Source organism: Vipera berus (assembly GCF_964194415.1).
Source record: "Vipera berus genome assembly, chromosome: 3".
Lineage (NCBI taxonomy): Eukaryota > Metazoa > Chordata > Lepidosauria > Squamata > Viperidae > Vipera > Vipera berus.
In genome coordinates this window covers 49128591-49147748 of record NC_138204.1, presented here as the reverse complement: position 1 = coordinate 49147748, position 19158 = coordinate 49128591, and the positions used below count along the sequence as shown (strand labels likewise).

Sequence of the window (19158 nt, the reverse complement as noted above, 5' to 3'; positions counted from 1 at the left end):
GACTCACACCCTGGACGGTATCTCTTTACTCTCCTACCATCCGGTAGGAGATATAGGAGTATAGCCAGCCGTACCAACAGGCTGAAAAATAGCTTTTATCCGTGGGCTGTTAGGCTTTTAAATGGGATATAATCTCTGTGAACTTATGCAGAATTGACTTGGGAGGCTGGTGTGTGGTGTAGTTGGTTCACATGGTGTGGTAGGATGGAGGGTTTGTTGTCACTGTGTGTTGGGGGGAGAGAGCACGGGGGGGAGGCTCAGCTAATTTCAATGTACACATGTTGTACTTTGACAATAAAGGTTTATTATTTATTATTATTATACCTAACACTCCTTCTCCCTATTTTCTCTACAACAACTCTGTGAATTGGGTTGGGCTGAGAAAGAGGACTGGCCCAAAGTCACCCAGCCAGCTTTCGTGCCCAAGAATTCACAATCTCTTTGTTTCTAGCCTGGTGTCTTAACCACTAGACCAAACTGGCTTTCATTTATTGCACTGTAGCTTATGTCTCTTTTTCCTGTTTCCAGATATTGATGAATGCTCCTTTGATAGAACTTGTGACCACATCTGTGTAAATACACCAGGGAGTTTCCAGTGCCTGTGTCACAAAGGCTACATGCTGTATGGAGTCACCCACTGTGGAGGTATCAGTGTGATAGTTGGCGATATATGGAACATTACCCCAGTCACTTTTTTGGTACCTCTTTTTTGAAACTTCATCCTGCTGCCTCTCCCAATGAGTAACATCTTCTTTCTTCTTTTAGGCAGAGCACTTAGTTCAGTTTGTTTGGCTTAGGTAGCCCTGGAATATGATTGCACACAATATATTTGGAGAACCACGTTACTCACAAATTTATCTATTAAAACCTTTGTGCTGCATAGTTAGTATTTATAAATATAATGTTTATCATCAGAAAACTTTGCTCTTAGCCAAAATTGTAAATTGGATCAATGGATTATGACATTTCAATAACAGATTCAGTAGCAATTATTATGCAAATAGTGTTAGATGTCAGTGGTTGATCAGGGTATTAGGACCACAAAAAGATTAGGATGAGACTACATGTTCAAATGAGGCAGTTGCTGTGCATATGGAATAATATTCTATATTCAATGATCTAGGACTTCCAACAGTCTTCTTGGTATAAGATAAAGAGAGAGACAGAGCACAGAAACTCTTGTTGACCTAGAGTTTTCTCAACAGCTTCAGATAAATGTTAGAAAACATAGAGGGCAAGTAGAATCTCAAAGTATGGCATAAGTCAGCATTCAAGAAACCAAACAGCAGTCCCTAGCACCATTTTTGGGAGCATTTAGCCAAGTCCCTTACTGACTAAACATCTCAAAATACTGTGATCAACAGCCTGAAAGCTGCTGAGAAATCAGCACAACTAAACCATGATTAATGCCTGCTATTTGCTTACCAGAATAATTTGTCTACTAGCATGATGAATGAATTCCTTACTACAGCCAAAGATCATAAAATAGTCTACGAGATCTGAAATATTCAGACAATACTACATACATAATAAAACAAACAATAACATAAAGTCAGTAAGAGATTATGTTCGACAGCAGGACAAATGTATTCCGGTTTTGTTGGGATCCCCTTGTTATCTCTTGCCACAGTCAGTGTACTGATGGAAAAAAAATTCTACATTTAACTCATAGTAGGCCTTCAATCTACAAATAAAGAGTAAAAAGGTTGAGAAGAAATTTGTCTTAGGGTGATAGATTGAAAGGGTGATAGATAATGAGTCTACTGTATAAATCCCTATAACATTCACAGCATCACAGAACATGCCAACTGTTCCTCTTCTCCTTGAAGCACATGGTTAGATACACCTTTTATAGGGAAAGCTAATACTGTATAGCTACTTTCCAGCATGGAAGAATGTTAAATGAAAGCTGTAGGATGATTGTATGATGGTTAAACAGTTCCAATGGAGGGTTACAGTAACTGCTGACTAGCTTGAACTTGTTTTGTGATTCATTGTGTAGGATTTGGATGCTAAGTTAATCATAACCCATAGAAAGCAGAACCTTTGGAAAGAGGGAAAGAGACAATTTATTGAATGTGCTCTTCTAGCAGACAAAAATTATTAAATATTATTATAAGAGCTAGGCACGTCAGACAAAAGTTAAACTTTAATCAGAGAATAAAGATAGTTACCCAAACCTTATCACTTTAAGTAAATCAATTTGTTGCCACAAGAAGACATGGGGATGAACCTGGGTTTCTGAAGTTCCTGCTCTTGAGATTTTGATCGTTTCTACAAGGAAATATGGCTCTAATCGAATCCCATATTAGAGCTTCACCTGTGAGAGGGATCTCGGAGTCCTAGTAGACAATCACTTCAATATGAGCCAGTAGTGTGCTGCAGCTGCCAAAAAAGCCAACACAGTGCTAGGCTGCATTAACAGAGGGATAGAATCAAGATCAAGTGAAGTACTAATACCACTTTACAATGCTTTGGTAAGGCCACACCTGGAATACTGCATCCAGTTTTGGTCACCACGATGTAAAAAAGATGTCGAGACTCTAGAAAGGGTACAGAGAAGAGCAACAAAGATGATTGGGGGACTGGAGGCTAAAACATATAGGGAACAGTTGCTGGAATTGGGTATGTGTAGTTTAACGAAGAGAAGGGTGAGGGGTGACATGATAGCAGTGTTCCAATATCTCAGGGGCTGCCACAAAGAAGAGGGAGTCAAGCTATTCTCCAAAGCACCTGAAAGCAGGACAAGAAGCAACAGATGGAAACTAGTCAAGGAGAGAAGCAACCTAGAACTAAGGAGACACTTCCTGACAGTTAGAACAATTAACCAGTGGAACAACCTGCCTCCAGAGGTGGTGAATGCTCCAACACTGGAAGTTTTTAAGAGGAGACTGGACAGCCATTTGCCTGAAATGGTATAGGGTTTCCTGCCTGAGCAGGGGGTTGGACTAGATGACCTCCAAGGTCCCTTCCAACATCATCATCATCATCATCATTATTATTATTATTATTATTATTATTATTATTATTATTATTATTATTATTATTATTGCCATCAAATTATTATAATAATAATAATTTGATGGCACAAAGCACAAAACTGCCTTCTTCAGTAAGAAGAACCTTAAAAAATATGCCACTTTTTTGGCACTATCTACAATACACATATTCACTTTGGGCCTTCTTGCCTGAGGAATGGAATATTAGCCTCATATATTTAAATAATTTAACTTGCTTGGTGATTTTAGTACAGATGTTCTAATTGTTCATCTTGGAACTTTTGGCAAATGCATCTTGTCTTCTGATAATTAATTAAAAGATAATAGTCAGTATTATAGTGATAAAAAATCTTCAACGCTCTCCTGAGATAGATTTGTGGTAAAAATCACTTCATTATATCATAAAGTAGTATAAACAAAAGTTGTCTAGCTTTTAAAGGATAAGGAAGGCCCAGATCATGTCAGAACTTGATTAAAATGCTCTTTACATCCAAGCTCAGATTTAAATTCAGGTCAGAAAAGATGTCTGCTCCATATTGTTAGTTTCGTTCCATGTAAGTCACTGTTGCATAGAGTGAAGTATGGTGTATCTGTAGAAATCTACTTCAGCCTCAAGTAAATGTTTTAGCAAACCATTTGCATTGATCTGTGGGCTCTGTTTTGTAGATCTGATTACTTTTCAAGGAGTTCTAACCAGAATCTCTCTTGATCTTTCAGATATTGCCTTGACCTCAAAATTTCCATGTTAATTCCACTTTAAAAACAAAATTTCTTATAGTTGAAATTGCTAGCTAGAAGTAATTTCTACAGTTTTGCTTGATTGCTTTGTAAGGATTATTTTCATTTTTATATTGAGATAAGTTTGGAGGAGCCCGTGGTTTGTACCTGCCAAATTAACTGTCTTTTTTATTTTGAATCTATAAATCACTGCACCTTAAATTTGCATGCAAATTTGCAGAAAGTTCTCATGATTCATTTTGCAGCATGTTGCAGTTTACATTGGCTTTCGTTCATTTAGAGCTTCATTGAAACTTATTGTGTGTTCGTGAAGCCTAAACTTTGTACACAACTGAGTATTTTGAGGTTTGTAAAGTTATGTATGCACCAAAACTCAAGTATATAACTTAATAACATGTAAAACCCTATTCTCATTTTGTATAGTTTATTCTTTATCAGTTATTTGCAGAATTGGGACGGACAATGGTAATGGTAAGTCTGGAAGAGAAGGCATTACTGACTTTATCATCAGCTTAGATTATTTTAAATAATTTTAAATAAATTAGGCAAACTAAGATGATGAAGTTATTATCACTGAGTACGGACTCAGTGCCCCCCCTTCGAGCAACTAAATGGGTATGTTTAAAGACCTATAATGAATTAATTATTATTTATTTATTAATTCCATTTATATCCCGCCCTTCTCCGAAGACTCAGGGCGGCTTACAAGCTTAGCAGTAGCCTTCATTCTATGTATATGCCTGCTTATTAGCATAAGATATGGTAACTATAGATCTGAAAGTTAAGAAAATGCATGTCTTGCTTCAGAGCTTACTAAGAGTTTTCTAGATTATAACAATTAACTAAACTAAATAATTTTTTGGCCTACTTTGAGGCATTTTTAAAGAAGCATGTTTCTCCTTTTCTACTGTTAATGGAAGATTGTCATCTACTCAAGTTAAAACTTTCCTCTCTGATTCTAAATTCAGAAGAAAGCATTTAGAAATTATTGGCTATTTTTCCTATAGCTGAAGCTACAGGAAAATCATAGCTCTTGTGGAGCTATGATTTATTTATACAGTGTAAACCATAACTGGCTGCATTCATACTGCATACCTATTGCTAAGCCAGATATTAAGCCAAAATATTACAGCATATTGGTTGGATCTAGCTAGTATCTATTAAACCTTCACAACCTTCAGCAAGCTTGTGAAATGTTAAATAACCTCTTTACTAATTAGCAAGGAGAAGGTGGTATTCTGAATTTAGGACTCATTTGGAGTAAGAGAAGTGAGTTACATAAAACAGTAAGATGGAATGGAGCCAAGCTGAAAAATGCCTTGACAATGACATATGAGTCAGCACTTACCCTATTCCAAAGAGCTGGGAGCAAAGCCATGACCTGAATATGCCACATTTTGTGGGAATATGCTCTGGCAAAGCTTGGAAGGAAAACTGAAATATTTGTATGTGAAGCTTTCAGAACAAAATGGTCCTTTATGCCTTTTTTTTCTCCCCTTTCTTCTGCTGTCGTTGTGTTGGTGTGTATTTTTCCATGTCAGACCTTTAGCACTGATTTCCACGGTTGTGAAATTATGTGCCATAAAGTAGTAGGAATGCTGAAAAAAAGGATAGCATTGGCAGGCTGGCTAAATGCAGTTGTCTTTTTGAACTTCAGATCCCATGCCATTCTATATTCTCTATTTTTCTCTATTTTTCTTCATTCCATTTCATGTCAGGAGTGACATTTAAAGTGGCTAACTCATCACTGCTTGCCAATTCTTTTTCTTGGCAAAACAAGGGATGGCATAGGTTAAAGTAATTATCTACAACATGGTTCCTAAACCTTGACTACTTTAAGATGTTTGGAATTCAACTCCCATAGTTCCCCAACCGGCATGTGGTTGAAGTTCATATATTTGCCCAGGATGAAATCTACATTTTTAAAAAAAATGCTAACCACAACATTGATTAATAGGAAAATGTCTGAGTTATCAGTTAGTTGATACTTCTCAAAAACATGTCAAAGGAACCCTGAATTGCCTTTAAAATATGCTTGTCTCTTCCTCAGGTTTAGGGTACTAAGCTGCTAAAAAAAGATAGGACTTCTGAACCAGTAATTGTGGTATAGAATTGGGGATGTAAAATGTAAAGAAAAGGGAGTGTGTTGTACAGCTTGCTTGAGTCGGGAGGATTGTACGGAAAATATGCCTGCTGTAGGCTAAAAGGGTAATAGGAATAGTAGGAATAGGAATAAATTGTAGACTTGCCAGATGTTGAGGAGTTCATCAGATGTTCCTTCAGATGTTTCTATGTGGACAAAATTGCATGAGGAGGTGCAGAAATACCCAACAGTGAGCTCATTTTCCTAAAGCCCCTGGATTAACTTCTACAACCTCTGAAAATATTACATTCTGATATTTTAATGACACGATATGTTGCCCAGTATTTCTGGGGGTCTTACAGTTGGGAAAGGTACCCTGGATGAAAATCTCCTTTTCTTTCATCTACTTTCTTCTATTTATTTCCATACGAACGGAAGGCAATAGACCTCTGAACAAAGTTTTCCACAAAGCTCTAGTTTGGCCTACCAAATTAAAACATACTTTAAAAATGTTTCTCTGCCAGATTAATCCTGTGGTTTTGTGTTGCAAGGCAAAAAGTAGAAAGGATTAGGTAATATTAGGGTGAACACATAAATCACGCTTTAGAGCAATGAGACCAATTTAAAACCACTTTCATTCCATTTAATCCAAACATATGTCTGGGAGATGAGAGGGACATACAGATTCCTGCTATCTGCCCAAAGGACTACTGTGGATGGTCTTGAATAATAGGTTCTTGAAATGATCTCAAGATGCTTCAAGGCAATTCTCATTTCCCCGTATTTTGTTGCCTCCAGAGTAATTTTGCGATTAAGATGAAGGATGATTTTCAGCCTATATTTGATTCTCTAGTCATTTAAAGGCTAAGAAGAAGTGAGAAGGTTTTTTTTATATTATATTATATATTATTTTCACTTTCAGGTTTCATGGAGGAGGAGAAGGATGATGAAAGAGAAGCATGGAAATATGGGCAATATTTTAATTGTTAAACATAATCTGTCCATTGGCCTTCCCTAACCTAACGTCCTCCAGTTGTATTGGGCATGATTCTGGAGGTCATCGGAATGGAGAGGGGAAAGGTGCTGCATAAAAACACAGAATACAAACATGTATAGCCCCATAGGAAGGCAGAGGAAGTGTTGTACAATACATTCATATGTTTGGTAGAGGGCCAAATGTGCCCAGATTAGTACTAAATGCAACAACCATACAGTATAATAAATCCCTATAACTATAGATTACTGTAGAATACCTGTAAGCTCATCAAAACCACATACTATGGCAGATAGCCAAAGGATTGTCCTTGTAACAATTTCCTTGTAACAATTTGTGGTAGCAAAACTTATAGCTGTAGTTTTCCCCATTTCTCTTCTTAGCTTCCTGTCCTGTTTTCAATTCCTTATCAATCTTGTGGGTATCTTGGAATAGAATCTTATTTTGCTTGCTGCTTTTATACAGTGTCCTGTTTTTATAAAGTTCATATCATTTAGCCACTGCAAGCCAAATTAAAGAAAAAAATGAATTTATAGTTGTTAGTATATGGTTGTTTATGATTGCTTTTTTATATATATATACCTTGTATTTAGCTCTGGGAAGTCCGGGGGGGGGAGGGGGGTTGGGGGGAGGTGGGGGGGGAGGAGGGAGGGGGGGAGGGGGGGGGAAGGGGGGAGGTAGGGAGGGGAGGAGGGAGGGGGAAGGGGGTTTCTTAAAGGAAAACTGTATTTTTAAAACTTTTCAATAAAAAAGAAAAGAAAAAAAAAAAGAAAAAAATATACCTAGCCTAGAATTAATCACAGCTTATTGTATAATTGTAAATTTCTAAAAAATATTAAATCAAAGGAATAATTAAATGAATATTGCCACCAGATGTGGTAATGCATATCCATTTGATTACAACTTTCCAAAGCAATCTACAAAGCCTCTGAAAACTATTGTTCAGAGTTTTTCAACCTTGGCGCCTTCATCTCCCAGAAGTGCTCGCATCTTCAAGCTGCCAAGGTTGAGAAAAACTGCTATAATTAAATATTAAAAGAATGCAATAGCTTTATGAATTACTTTTCTTGTAAAGTTCTTTTACAGACTTTCAGGAGAACATACTATGTTTGATAACAAATTAAGTTCCTTAATTTTGAATTAAACAAATTTATTTATTATTTATTTATTTATTATTTATTATTGGGACTTATATGCCGCCCTATCTCCCAAAGGACTCAGGGCAGCTAACAACAATAAAATACAATAATACAAAAGTTAAAAAGAAATTAAATTAATAGCCCCAGTAGAATAAATTAAAATTAAAATTAAGTTAAAAATTAAAAACATAATTAAAATCCCTGTCAGTCCAGGTCAGCCTGATGGAAAAGGAGTGTTTTGAGGCCGCGGTGAAAGGACCGGAGATCCGGGGTCATCCGAAGCTCAAGGGGGAGATGGTTCCATAGGGCTGGCGCTCCGACAGCACAACACTCTTGTGCATGTTCTTGATTTGTGAGATATTAATGAGCTTTAAATGTTTTCCAACTTTTAAAATGAGAAGAACAGTGTGACAAAATGGCAAACCCCACAATGACTATTTTGAGTGGGTTCTGAGTTTCAGACAGCCCACCACAACCACTATGAGACATCCAGTGAGCATAATCAGATGTAAATGTAGAAAAAGACCAGTAAATTGTTTCCACTATTTATTTCAAACTGCTACAATGAAATCAACAGCAAACACCGCTGAGCAGTATTGCAGGCTAATTCTGCTGACTGCAGCAGTTCGATTCTGACTGGCTCAAGGTTGACTCAGTCTTCTATCCATCCTTGATTGTAGTTGGTGTTGTTTCACCCGTTTTTCGTTCTCTCAATCTCATTAATTCTCTTTGTTCCACTTATTAGCCTTAGTTATAGCTCCTGGATTAGACCTAGGTGTCATAATGATTATTCCAGTTAGAAAGGTTTTTTTATGGATTCCAAATAGTTTACTAATCATACTTCTTGGTCTTCCTACAGATGTTAATGAATGTAGTGTCAATCAAGGAGGTTGCAAGTTTGGATGTGTAAATACCCCAGGTAGCTACGAATGTACTTGCCCTGCCGGTTGCAAACTTCACTGGAATAGAAAAGATTGCATAGGTGAGTACTATATAGAAATGGCTTGAAATCATACCGCCCTCTAGTGGGAAAATGCATTTCAACAAGATAGGTTTTTAACTGGGTTGAAAATTACCCTAGCTAGCCTAAGAGGAAGATTGTTGTAAACATTGCCAATTTAGATACCACCCATCAGGGATTTTTGTTTGCTCAAAAGTCCTATTTCTTTTGTTAATTATTTGGACCTTTTTAGTCTTTTTCTTTTTCCAAGCCTATTGCAACAAAACTTTAAATGAAAGATAAAAATGAAAGATAAAAAAAAGACCTTTGTGTTGGGAAATTCTAATTTCTAAAGTTTCTACAATTTGTGGTTCAAGCCCAGCAATGCATTCCTGTAGAGGTTACTATATCAGCCATGAGCTGAATGAGCCAGAGCTCAACATGAACAGGACTTGTTGCCATAACCCATGGCAGAGGCAAGTGGAGATAGCAATAGTGCACTGATGCTTATTTGTTTCTGCTGGAGATTCAGGTGTGGCTCTGCACTGTAGCCATCCCAGTGGCAGAGTCTGGCTGCTCCTCTGTGAATTGCACTCTCATCTGCATAGTGCTATCAATTGATGCTTGTTCTTCAGAGCTGGAGATTTGTTTGGCTGGCACAGTATCTCCACGAGCCATACTTACGTGCAACAAGAATGGCAAGAAGGAAAGCTGCTCCCTCACCTGTGCCTCCAAGGCTCGCTTTCTGCCAGGTAAGTACTCAGATTCACACCCCACACACAAATCACTGTCATGTGATAGCTTTGCTGCAAGATGTTTGTAGAGCACCGTTTTGCACAATTAGGACTCCTTTGTCATACATGTACCACTTTTTAATTAATTGTTGATGCATATAAGCCCATGTCTTCTTTGTTTTCATTTTTTACTGCAGTTAAAACAGTCTGTCCCATACCTTAGTTTTGTGGGCTTAATAGTTTTTGCAATAGTTTTTTGAGGTTTTCAACTGATATTTGGTTTATAGCAGATACAAGTAGTTGGTCTTGTATTCCATGTGTTAGCATTGAATGTAATCTATAGGTAGTGCCAATGTCAGTATTTGTCATCCTTCAGTAGTTGACAGAGTATAAAATGGCAATCCGATTCATTGCTACCACTGGCAATGAAAATGGCTGAGACTGGGAGATGTCCACCATTTTCAGATTCCCACAGTATGCGCAGCAATGCTGTGCTTATGCAGTGTTCACCTGGTACTTAGGATGAGCTGACTGCCAGTTTTCTATGCCCTAGATAAGAGAAGATCATACAGGCCTATCAGTCTGTTTCCCAAAAAAAAAAACCCCAAAAAGAGCCTTGGTGGAGCAGTGGGCTAATGCCTCCTTAAGTAACACCAGCTGCCTGCAATTAGTGCAGGTTCACATCCCACCAGGCTCAAGGTTGACTCAGCCTTCCATCCTTCCGAGGTAGGTAAAATGAGGACCCAGATTGTTGGGGGCAATAAGCTGACTTTGTAATAATGCCGCTTGGGGCCCCCCCCGAAAGCTCTAATAAGCAGGCATATACATAGAATGAAGGCTATTGCTAAGCACATTGGTTTGTGCTTTAAATTGTAAGCCGCCCTGAGTCTTCGGAGAAGGGCAGGATATAAATGGGATTTTTTAAAAAAATATATTTTCAATGTCCTATCACTATTTTCAATCTGCAAGTATTAACTGACAGTGCAGTCCCTGAAATTCTGTGAAGTGTTGTGCAGAAAAGCATGAAATCTGCTTTCTGTGTATTTAGCTCACATCCATCCTTCTCTTGGTTGGTAGGCATAGTGATCTGACTCATGAATACCCCTGACCCTAAGGCTATAAGCCCTGGGAACCTGTTCAGGTTTTAACCCCACTCTGGCACAAGCTACTGTATACTTCTTTTATGTATTTTTATGACACCAGGAGGGACGCGGTGGCTCAGTGGGTTAGGACGCTGAGCTTGTCGATCAGAAGGTCGGCAGTTTGGCGGGTCGAATCCCGAGTGCCGCGTAACAGAGTGAGCGCCTGTTACTCGTCCCAGCTTCTGCTAACCTAGCAGTTCGAAAGCACGTAAAAATGCAAGTAGAAAAATAGGGACCACTGCGGTGGGAAGGTAACAGCGTTCCGTGCGCCTTTGGCGTCTAGTCATGCCGGCCACATGACCACGGAGATGTCCTCAGACAAGCGCTGGCTCTTCGGCTTTGAAACGGAGATGAGCACCGGCCCCTAGAGTCGGAAACGACTAGCACGCATGTGCGGGGGAACCTTTACCTTTACCTATGACACCAGGCTCTTTGGAGTATTGTTTAATAATGGAAATAATATAGTTATGAATCCTGGATCAAACTGGGCTACAATCATCAGTGGGCAAGATCAGGCTTGCGATGATATTTCAAAACATATGGGGTTTGGGCTAGGCTGGACTGAGCTTGCAAGTATAGATCCATGCGACAAGTGTTTAGAGGTATCTGGCCCTAGACCTCCATGCCTCTAAAGTCTTCTTCTTTGCAGAATCTGACAACAGCTACACTGTGAGCTGTGGGACCCCAATTCTGCAACAGGCGCCTCCACCAAGATCCAGCAATGGTAGCCATCCCTGCATTGGTAAGCTTGGAGTCTTGAGCTCTCAGAGCTCCTCTCTTAATACATTTGACTCCACAAACTTAGCATCTGCCTTTTCTTTTAGAGGCTGTTGCTGCTCCAATCAAACAAAAGGCTTCTTTTAAAATTAAAGATGCTAAGTGCTACCTCCATCCACACATGAAAGGCAAGCAGGATGATACTGGCAGGAATGGTGGACTAGGTGAGGTACTCTCTCCTCTGTATGTCTTGGCAGAATCTTCAATGGGAATTATTTCCAACCTTACATTTTGTGAAACCAAGAACCAGTTTTTCAGATAGATGATGTTTTCTTGCCCCTCTAAGCCAAAATTCTTAGTTAATCAGGAAAGCAATACATTAATACATGGATCCTCCAGCCCTTATAAGAAAATAAATCATAGAAGGAGCTCTTGCTATTTATTTATTGTCTGTTTATTATGTCTAAACTGAAGTTTTCCACTTGTGGCTTATTCTATACTTTTAACTTGTTAGAATTGGCTATCACAGTATTTGTTTCCATTTGTGAGAGGAACAAAAAGAAGTGATTAAAAAAAGTAGCAGTACTCTACTTATTTCTAATTCAGACAAAATTATTTGAATTCTGACAAAGCAATATGCATTTATGGCTACAGTTTTGTAAAACATTGTCCCATTATGGGCTTTATGACCAGGAGACTATGCCTTCTGTGTTATAGTTAACTACATAAAGCACTAATTAAAAAGCAAAAGGAGAATGAGAGTGAGATTGAGATTGGGGCTTGAGAAATCTAGATTTCTCTTGCAAAGGGTCTTGCTGAATATAATTCCAAATGCATGATTTAAGTAGAAGGTTCTTGAGGATTTCCTTCACCACAGCCAAATACTGAGAGATGTTTGCTAGAGCTCTGGGGTCCATTATCTAGAATGCCTTCATATCTCTCTTTAGTCCTTTCATCGGGGAAGGACTTAGTGTTTATAGAGGAATATGCCTGTCAAGGTTTTGAAAATATTACATGTTCCTTAAAGAATACTGACATTGGTTCTACTAGGTGGATCAGCCCCTTGCTCAGATTGCCAAGTGTCTTTTGTGAACCTAAAGTGTGATTCATCAAAGAAAGGCAAAGGACGTCGGGTTCGCAACTCTCCCAACAAAGAGGTGACTCGCATCACCCTGGAGTTTGAAGCTGAAATCAAACCTGAAGAGATCACAGGTAGAGTAAGTGACAGAAAAGACTGGGAAATGGGATGTGGGAGTTGAAAATTCACTTGGCATCATCATCATCCAATAATAGTGCATCTTTATCACTATTTTCTTTTTTTTTTAAGGGCAGGAATATGTTGTGAACAGGGACAGACCAGAAGCAGGAATCTTATCACAATTCAGCATAGACTATAACCCTTGTAATGAGTGGCATTTCATGACCAAGAATGAACTTTATTATATTATTAATATTAGTTCATTTTTGAAGAAGAAAACAACCTCTTCTTAGCAAATCTAAAATTATTTGCAGTCGCTATCGCTAATCATGTTGATAAAAGAACATGGAAAATGTGTGTTTGTGTGTGTGTGTGTGTGTGTTTGTGTGTTTGTGTGTATGTGTGTATCTAAACTGCTTCAGTCAAGGCAATGCTAAGCAATATACAAAAATAATAGTCAATACAATAATAATACTAAACAAAATATTAATATTAATATTACAGCATTGCATTATGATGTTGATATGTTATGCATTCTTTCTTCAAAAACAGTAATCAACAAAATTTCAAAAGTCAAAACAGCCTGGAAAAAAATAAACTACACAAGAACTGCATAGTTTAGGAAATTATGTGTTTATATATGCATACACTTGTAATTTGGAAAAATACAAAATTTTAAACATTCATATTCAATCTTATGGTCCAAAATCATATATGTGGGTGGAATTAATCAATTCAGAATTACTTAACTGATATTTGCAACTAAATGAGAGTAAAATAATGTTTGATGGAAGATATTTTTTTAAAAAACTTTGCTGCTATATTCATTTTCCAGCCAATGTTATTTCCCTTATTTTTAAATATCTATTGGTCTAAGAAAAATATTTCTTAAATTTTCCGTTGTTTTTGTAAACTATACAATTAGTTCATATCATTTAGCCTTTGCAAGCCAAATTAAAGAAAAAATATACCTAGCCTGGAATTAATCACAGCTTATTGTATAATTGTAAATTTCTAAAAAATATTAAATCAAAGGAATAATTAAATGAATATTGCCACCAGATATGGTAATGGATATCCATTTGATTACAACTTTCCAAAGCAATCTACAAAGCCTCCGAAAACTATTGTTCAGAGTTTTTCAACCTTGGCGCCTTCATCTCCCAGAAGCGCTCGCATCTTCAAGCTGCCAAGATTGAGAAAAACTGCTATAATTAAATATTAAAAGAATGCAATAGCTTTATGAATTACTTTTATTGTAAAGTTCTTTTACAGACTTTCAAGAGAACATACTATGTTTGATAACAAATTAAGTTCCTTAATTTTGAATTAAACAAATTTACAACACTCTTGTGCATGTTCTTGATTTAAATGTTTTCCAACTTTTAAAACGAGAAGAACAGTGTGACAAAATGGCAAACCCCACAATGACTATTTTGAGTGGGTTCTGAGTTTCAGACAGCCCAGCCACAACCACTATGAGACATCCAGTGAGCATAATCAGATGTAAATGTAGAAAAAGACCAGTAAATTGTTTCCTCTATTTAGTTCAAACTGCTACAATGAAATCAACAGCAAACACCGCTGAGCAGTATTGCAGGCTAATTCTGACTGCAGCAGTCCGATTCTCACTGGCTCAAGGTTGACTCAGTCTTCTATCCTTCCGAGGTCAATAAAACGAGGACCCAGATTGTTGGGGGCAATATGCTGACTCTGTAAACTGCTTAGAGAGGGCTGTAAGCACGGTACTAAGGAATAATATTAAATACTATTGCTATTGCTATTGAATGCAAAATTTGACCTATCGCTTTGTTGTAACCCTTTCCCTGACATGAGATTGCTATTGAATGAACTGATATGAGGAAAGAATACAAAATTATCTTCAACATGACTTTCCTCATTCCAGTGCTAAAAGATGACTTAATCTCCTTCATTTATCTTTAGCTAGCTGCAGTCTGAACTGTGTACGGCAGAAGATTGAGAAGAAGCTGAAGTTAGCTATCAAAGCCTTGAAGAAATCTATAAACCAGGAGCGATTTCTCATTCGTGTCTCAGGAATGGAATATGAGGTGGCCCGGAAGCTGAGCTTGTCTCCTGAGAGACAGGAGAGTTGTGGGCCAGGACAGCAGAGGCTGGCATCCAAGTGTGGTAAGGGAAAAAGAAAAAAGAAAACAGCTAAGGCAGTGGGGCATGAGGGAAGGAAAGAATTGAAGAGCCACTTGCACATTACTTACAAGCCTTTAGTGCTACTGCTGCTGAAATATCTTTTTTCAGCTTTTAACATCTATGGCAACCGCTATTTCTTTTCTACAAGAGCTAGAGTTATTACCATATTTTCCGGCGTATAAGACGACTTTTTAACCCCTGAAAATCTTCTCAAAAGTTGGGGGGTCATCTTATACGCCGGGTTGTCTTATACGCCGGAAAAAAAACAAATCAGTCGAGCGTCCCCGTTCTTGCAAAGCCGGGCCGCCCCGCGCAACTGAGCTAACTCCGGTGTGGCTCCGGGACACGGCTGGGCGGGAGCGTCGGGCGGCTCTCCCCACGTGAAGGCGGTGCTGCCCGTTGGCTCTTGGCCCGAGGGGAGGGCCTAGCGCCCGCCGGACTCACCTGTCACCAGCACCGCTCTCCCCCCCCGTGGGGATGCGCTTCTGCCGGGCGGTGCTGTCGGAGACGAGCCAGCCTGGTGGCCGGGATCGGAGCTGCGCGCCGGACTAAGAGGCCGTTTCGTGAGGCGAGAGGGCGGCGGGAGGGGGGAAGGAGGAGGAGGAGGAGGAGTCCCCAGACGTGGCAGCTCTTCCCGCCGCCCGTGGAGCGAGGTCGGTGTCCTCATCAGCCGCCTTTGCCTTGGCCAGAGGGATGCAGGGTGGGCACTTTAAGAGGCAGGCAGGCGCGGCGTCCCAGGAGGGGCGTGGGCGCGGCAGTCGCTCTCCCGGTTTGGCAAGTTTCCCGGCGGGTGACCAAAGAGCAGCCTCTGCTGGTGCTTACTCCAATGCGCTGCAACTCCAATGCACGCCCAGTCCAGCTCCATGAGGGGCAGGGCGGGAAGCTGGCCGGGAAGAGGGACCGGGAGCCCGGGCCGAGCGCGCCTCGGCCGACGGTGAGAGGGAAGCGCACGAGTTCTAAAAAAGAGGCTGCGGGCGGAGCTGCCCCGCCCTGCGCCCAATGGGAGAAGTTCAAGGCCTGGGGGGGGAAGCAGGAGGGGCGCTGGCTGTGGCGGGGTGGTGGCTGCCCTCCGGCGCTGCCTGCCGCCTGGGAAACGCTGCGCCTCAGGGGCCGGCAGAAGCGCGGGAGCAGCGGGAGGGCCGGCGGGGCCAGTCGGGCCTTCGCCTCCTCTGCGACGGGCAGGGCATGTAAGTATTTTCCGGCGTATAAGACAAAACCTTGAAAATCTTCTTAAAAGTAGGGGGTCGTCTTATACGCCGGGTCGTCTTATACGCCGGAAAATACGGTATGCTCATTCTTTTAAAAGCTTAAGCTTTATTAGGGTGCACTAGGCACTGGGGAGGATAAAGTACCTTCCTTTCAAAATAGAGAAGTGTTAACTTGAATATTGTCTTTTTACCTATATCACTAATACATTTGCCTTTCTCTTAGTTAGCTGCCTTCCAGGAACATACTACCATGGCCAGATGGAGCAGTGTGTCCTTTGCCCTCCAGGGACCTATCAGGAGAAAGAAGGCCAGCTCTCCTGTGACCTTTGCCCTGGGAGTGATGCTTTTGGGCCTACTGGAGCAACAAATATAAGCGCTTGCGCAGGTACAGACATGAGCTACAGGAGTCCCTAAGATTAGAACTGAAGTTCAAGATCCTAATACATGGGAGAATTTGTATAACAGAAGTGCCAGGAAGAAGGGTTATTTGTATTTCAAAAAAGATTGGCATTATCAAGATCCTAAGAGGTGTGGTGGCTCAGTGGCTTAATGATGCTGCTCCAGCAATTCCATATCTTAGCACTCTATGGCAGGGTATGCTCCTGTCACTCGCCTCAGCTTCTGTCCAGCTAACCGTTCTAAAGCATGTTCTGTGCGAGTAGATAGATAGGTACCACTTTGGTGGGGAGACAAGCTCGAGGTCTGTACAGATAGATTCCTGCCAGCTCTGAACCTTCCAAGTTGTGTCACCCTTTTGCGAGGTGATTCCAGGAAAGGGAGAGGGCCAAGGATGCTGCTGCAGGAAGAGCCACTTGTCTTTGTCTCTGGTGCAAAGCCAACTCATCCTCCTGTGGCACACTTTGGGAAGTGCACGAGCATGTCCTAGAACAGAGCTGGTAAATTGGCAACCAAACAACTACTCCGCAATAGCATTGTGGTCTCCACCATACACTACTAATAATAATAATCAAGATGCTCAGAAAAAGTATTATAAGGATTCCTTCCACACTAATAACAACCTTAAACCTTTATTTATTTATTTTTTATTTTATTTTATTAGACTTATATACCGCCCTTCTCCCGTAGGACTCAGGGTGGTTCACAAAGTTTTTTAAAAACAATACAAGTTACAAAAATTAAAAACAATGTTATTTAAGAAATGTGTCCCAAAAGCTTAGAATAACAGCTACTGCAATTAGTCATCATATTGGTGTTGCAAGCTTTCATGATATCTCGGTGTAACCTCAGAAGAAGTACTCTCAAAGATAACTGTTAAATCATGCATTTTTCCCCCCAGCAAAGTGTCTTGCCCTGCAGTTGGTACCGCTATGAAATACTTAATTCACAAGAGCCTATAGCTATTCATAGTTTTCCACATGGTGTCCTGATTCTCTGAAAGTGGAGAGAAAAATAATTGTTGCCACTAAATGCCCCTAGAAGAATAACAGAGAGGCAAGATGTGTTGTATGAGTCAAGCATTTTCCCTTTTATGTTTCTGCTGTTTCAGTTTCTCATCATTCTTTTCAAATAATGAATGCATTGACAACAAAGCAATCAACAAAAGCCCTTGTGAAGCTGAGGCAGCCAAATAACTGTTATCAGCTTAATAACGATTTTGTCCAAATCACATCCAGGATTTGAATAAAAAGCTCTGATAATGGCTTGTCTCCTTACAGTGCCATTACCCTGATCCAGCGCTGAGACATAGTATTTCCATAGGTAATTTCTTGGATCCTGGATGGTTTCCATAGTCCTCTTTATGGTTTCATGTATTATAATGCCTCTTGCATACAGCTAATTCATCACATTGCAAGCCATATCTGGAGAGAATGTACTTCATTTAGTGCAATTAATGTTTTTTTTTCTCCTGAATGCTCATAGGTCAGTGCCCTCCTGGACAATATTCTGTAAATGGCTTTAAACCCTGTCAATTGTGCGTGCGTGGCTCCTATCAGCCTGAAGCTGGCCGAGCGTTATGTTTCCATTGTGGTGGAGGGTTGACCACCAAGCATGATGGAGCTTTTTCCTTCCAGGATTGTGATACTAAAGGTATGCCTGTGGCAGTATCAGATTTTAGTCTAACATGTTTCTTTTTCACTTGGTATTGCTTCTAGATTCCTTCTCCAAGGTTATCTCCTTAGATCTCTACACCTTTCTGCATGGTGAATCCATGCCCCTCCTCATGTGTCTAGATAACACATGAGTGATTGTTTACAGGAGGTTATCAATGCTTCTTGAGGGAGGAGGTTTTGGACCTGCTTTTAAAGAGGTGGTTGTGGACACTTTTTTGAAGAAGCCATTTTGGAATTCAGCTGTATTTGACTGTCTGTCTGCCTGTCTGTCTACTTTCAGTCAGTGATCTTGAAGGTAGATATGTTCAAGTCCTTGGAAACTCCAATGTGAAATCTCAGGGCTCGTCTCCATATTGTTTAGTAAATGACACCACAGGGAGATGTCATCCATAAATTTGGCATGAGGTGTCACTGGTAGGCTGATGATATTAAATTATACATTGCCATTCTGGGTTGAGCCAGTGATGGCATGAAAGCCTTAAACTGATGTTGGAGGCTGTGAGGTTCTGGTGGAGCAAAACAAGTCAAATTAAATCTTACCAATATGGAGTTGCTAATGGTCAGTACACTTCTTGGCAAACTCGATAGTTATTCTAGACAAGGTTGTGTTTTTCCCCTGATCTTCATGGAATTGTGAATCCTGCCCAAATAGCAGGTGGAAATCTTGAACAAGAAGGCCATGGTGTTCCACTTATACTCCTATCTGGAGCAGAATGCCCTGAACTGTTGCAATGCACTTTACATAGTACTTTTGGAGAAGACCTGGTAAAAGAAGCTAGTATAAAATGGATTAACTGCATTGGTTACTAGTAGGTTTCTTGGCTTAATTTAAAGTGGTGGTTCTTATTTAAAGACCTTGGTGGAGCAGCACTGGCATATACTGGACAATCCTTGTTAGAATTAAAACAACCTGTTTGGTCCCATCTTTGACCAAGGGACTATTGAAAAGTCCTCCATTTCTAAGGTATGTGGGCAAAATGTTATAGGAGCCATCACATTGTGGATATCTCCTATCCCCTATGCCATCT

General features: G+C 40.0%; 2 protein-coding genes across 2 annotated transcripts in view; both read left to right on the top strand.

Annotated features, from left to right (window-relative positions):
- The window catches only part of ZNF76 (zinc finger protein 76), a 180287-nt gene that overhangs the window by 117873 nt on the left and 43256 nt on the right, over positions 1-19158 (top strand). The window lies entirely within an intron of this gene.
- Positions 1-19158, top strand: part of SCUBE3 (signal peptide, CUB domain and EGF like domain containing 3) — a gene marked incomplete at its 5' end in the record, with an annotated part of 128951 nt that overhangs the window by 102533 nt on the left and 7260 nt on the right. Inside the window, 9 exons of the mRNA XM_081322543.1 lie at positions 529-645; positions 8813-8935; positions 9529-9645; positions 11419-11511; positions 11594-11710; positions 12537-12698; positions 14629-14832; positions 16282-16443; positions 17940-18107. Of these exons, the coding sequence (XP_081178669.1) occupies positions 529-645; positions 8813-8935; positions 9529-9645; positions 11419-11511; positions 11594-11710; positions 12537-12698; positions 14629-14832; positions 16282-16443; positions 17940-18107 (1263 nt within the window). The remainder of the gene's footprint in view (positions 1-528; positions 646-8812; positions 8936-9528; positions 9646-11418; positions 11512-11593; positions 11711-12536; positions 12699-14628; positions 14833-16281; positions 16444-17939; positions 18108-19158) is intronic.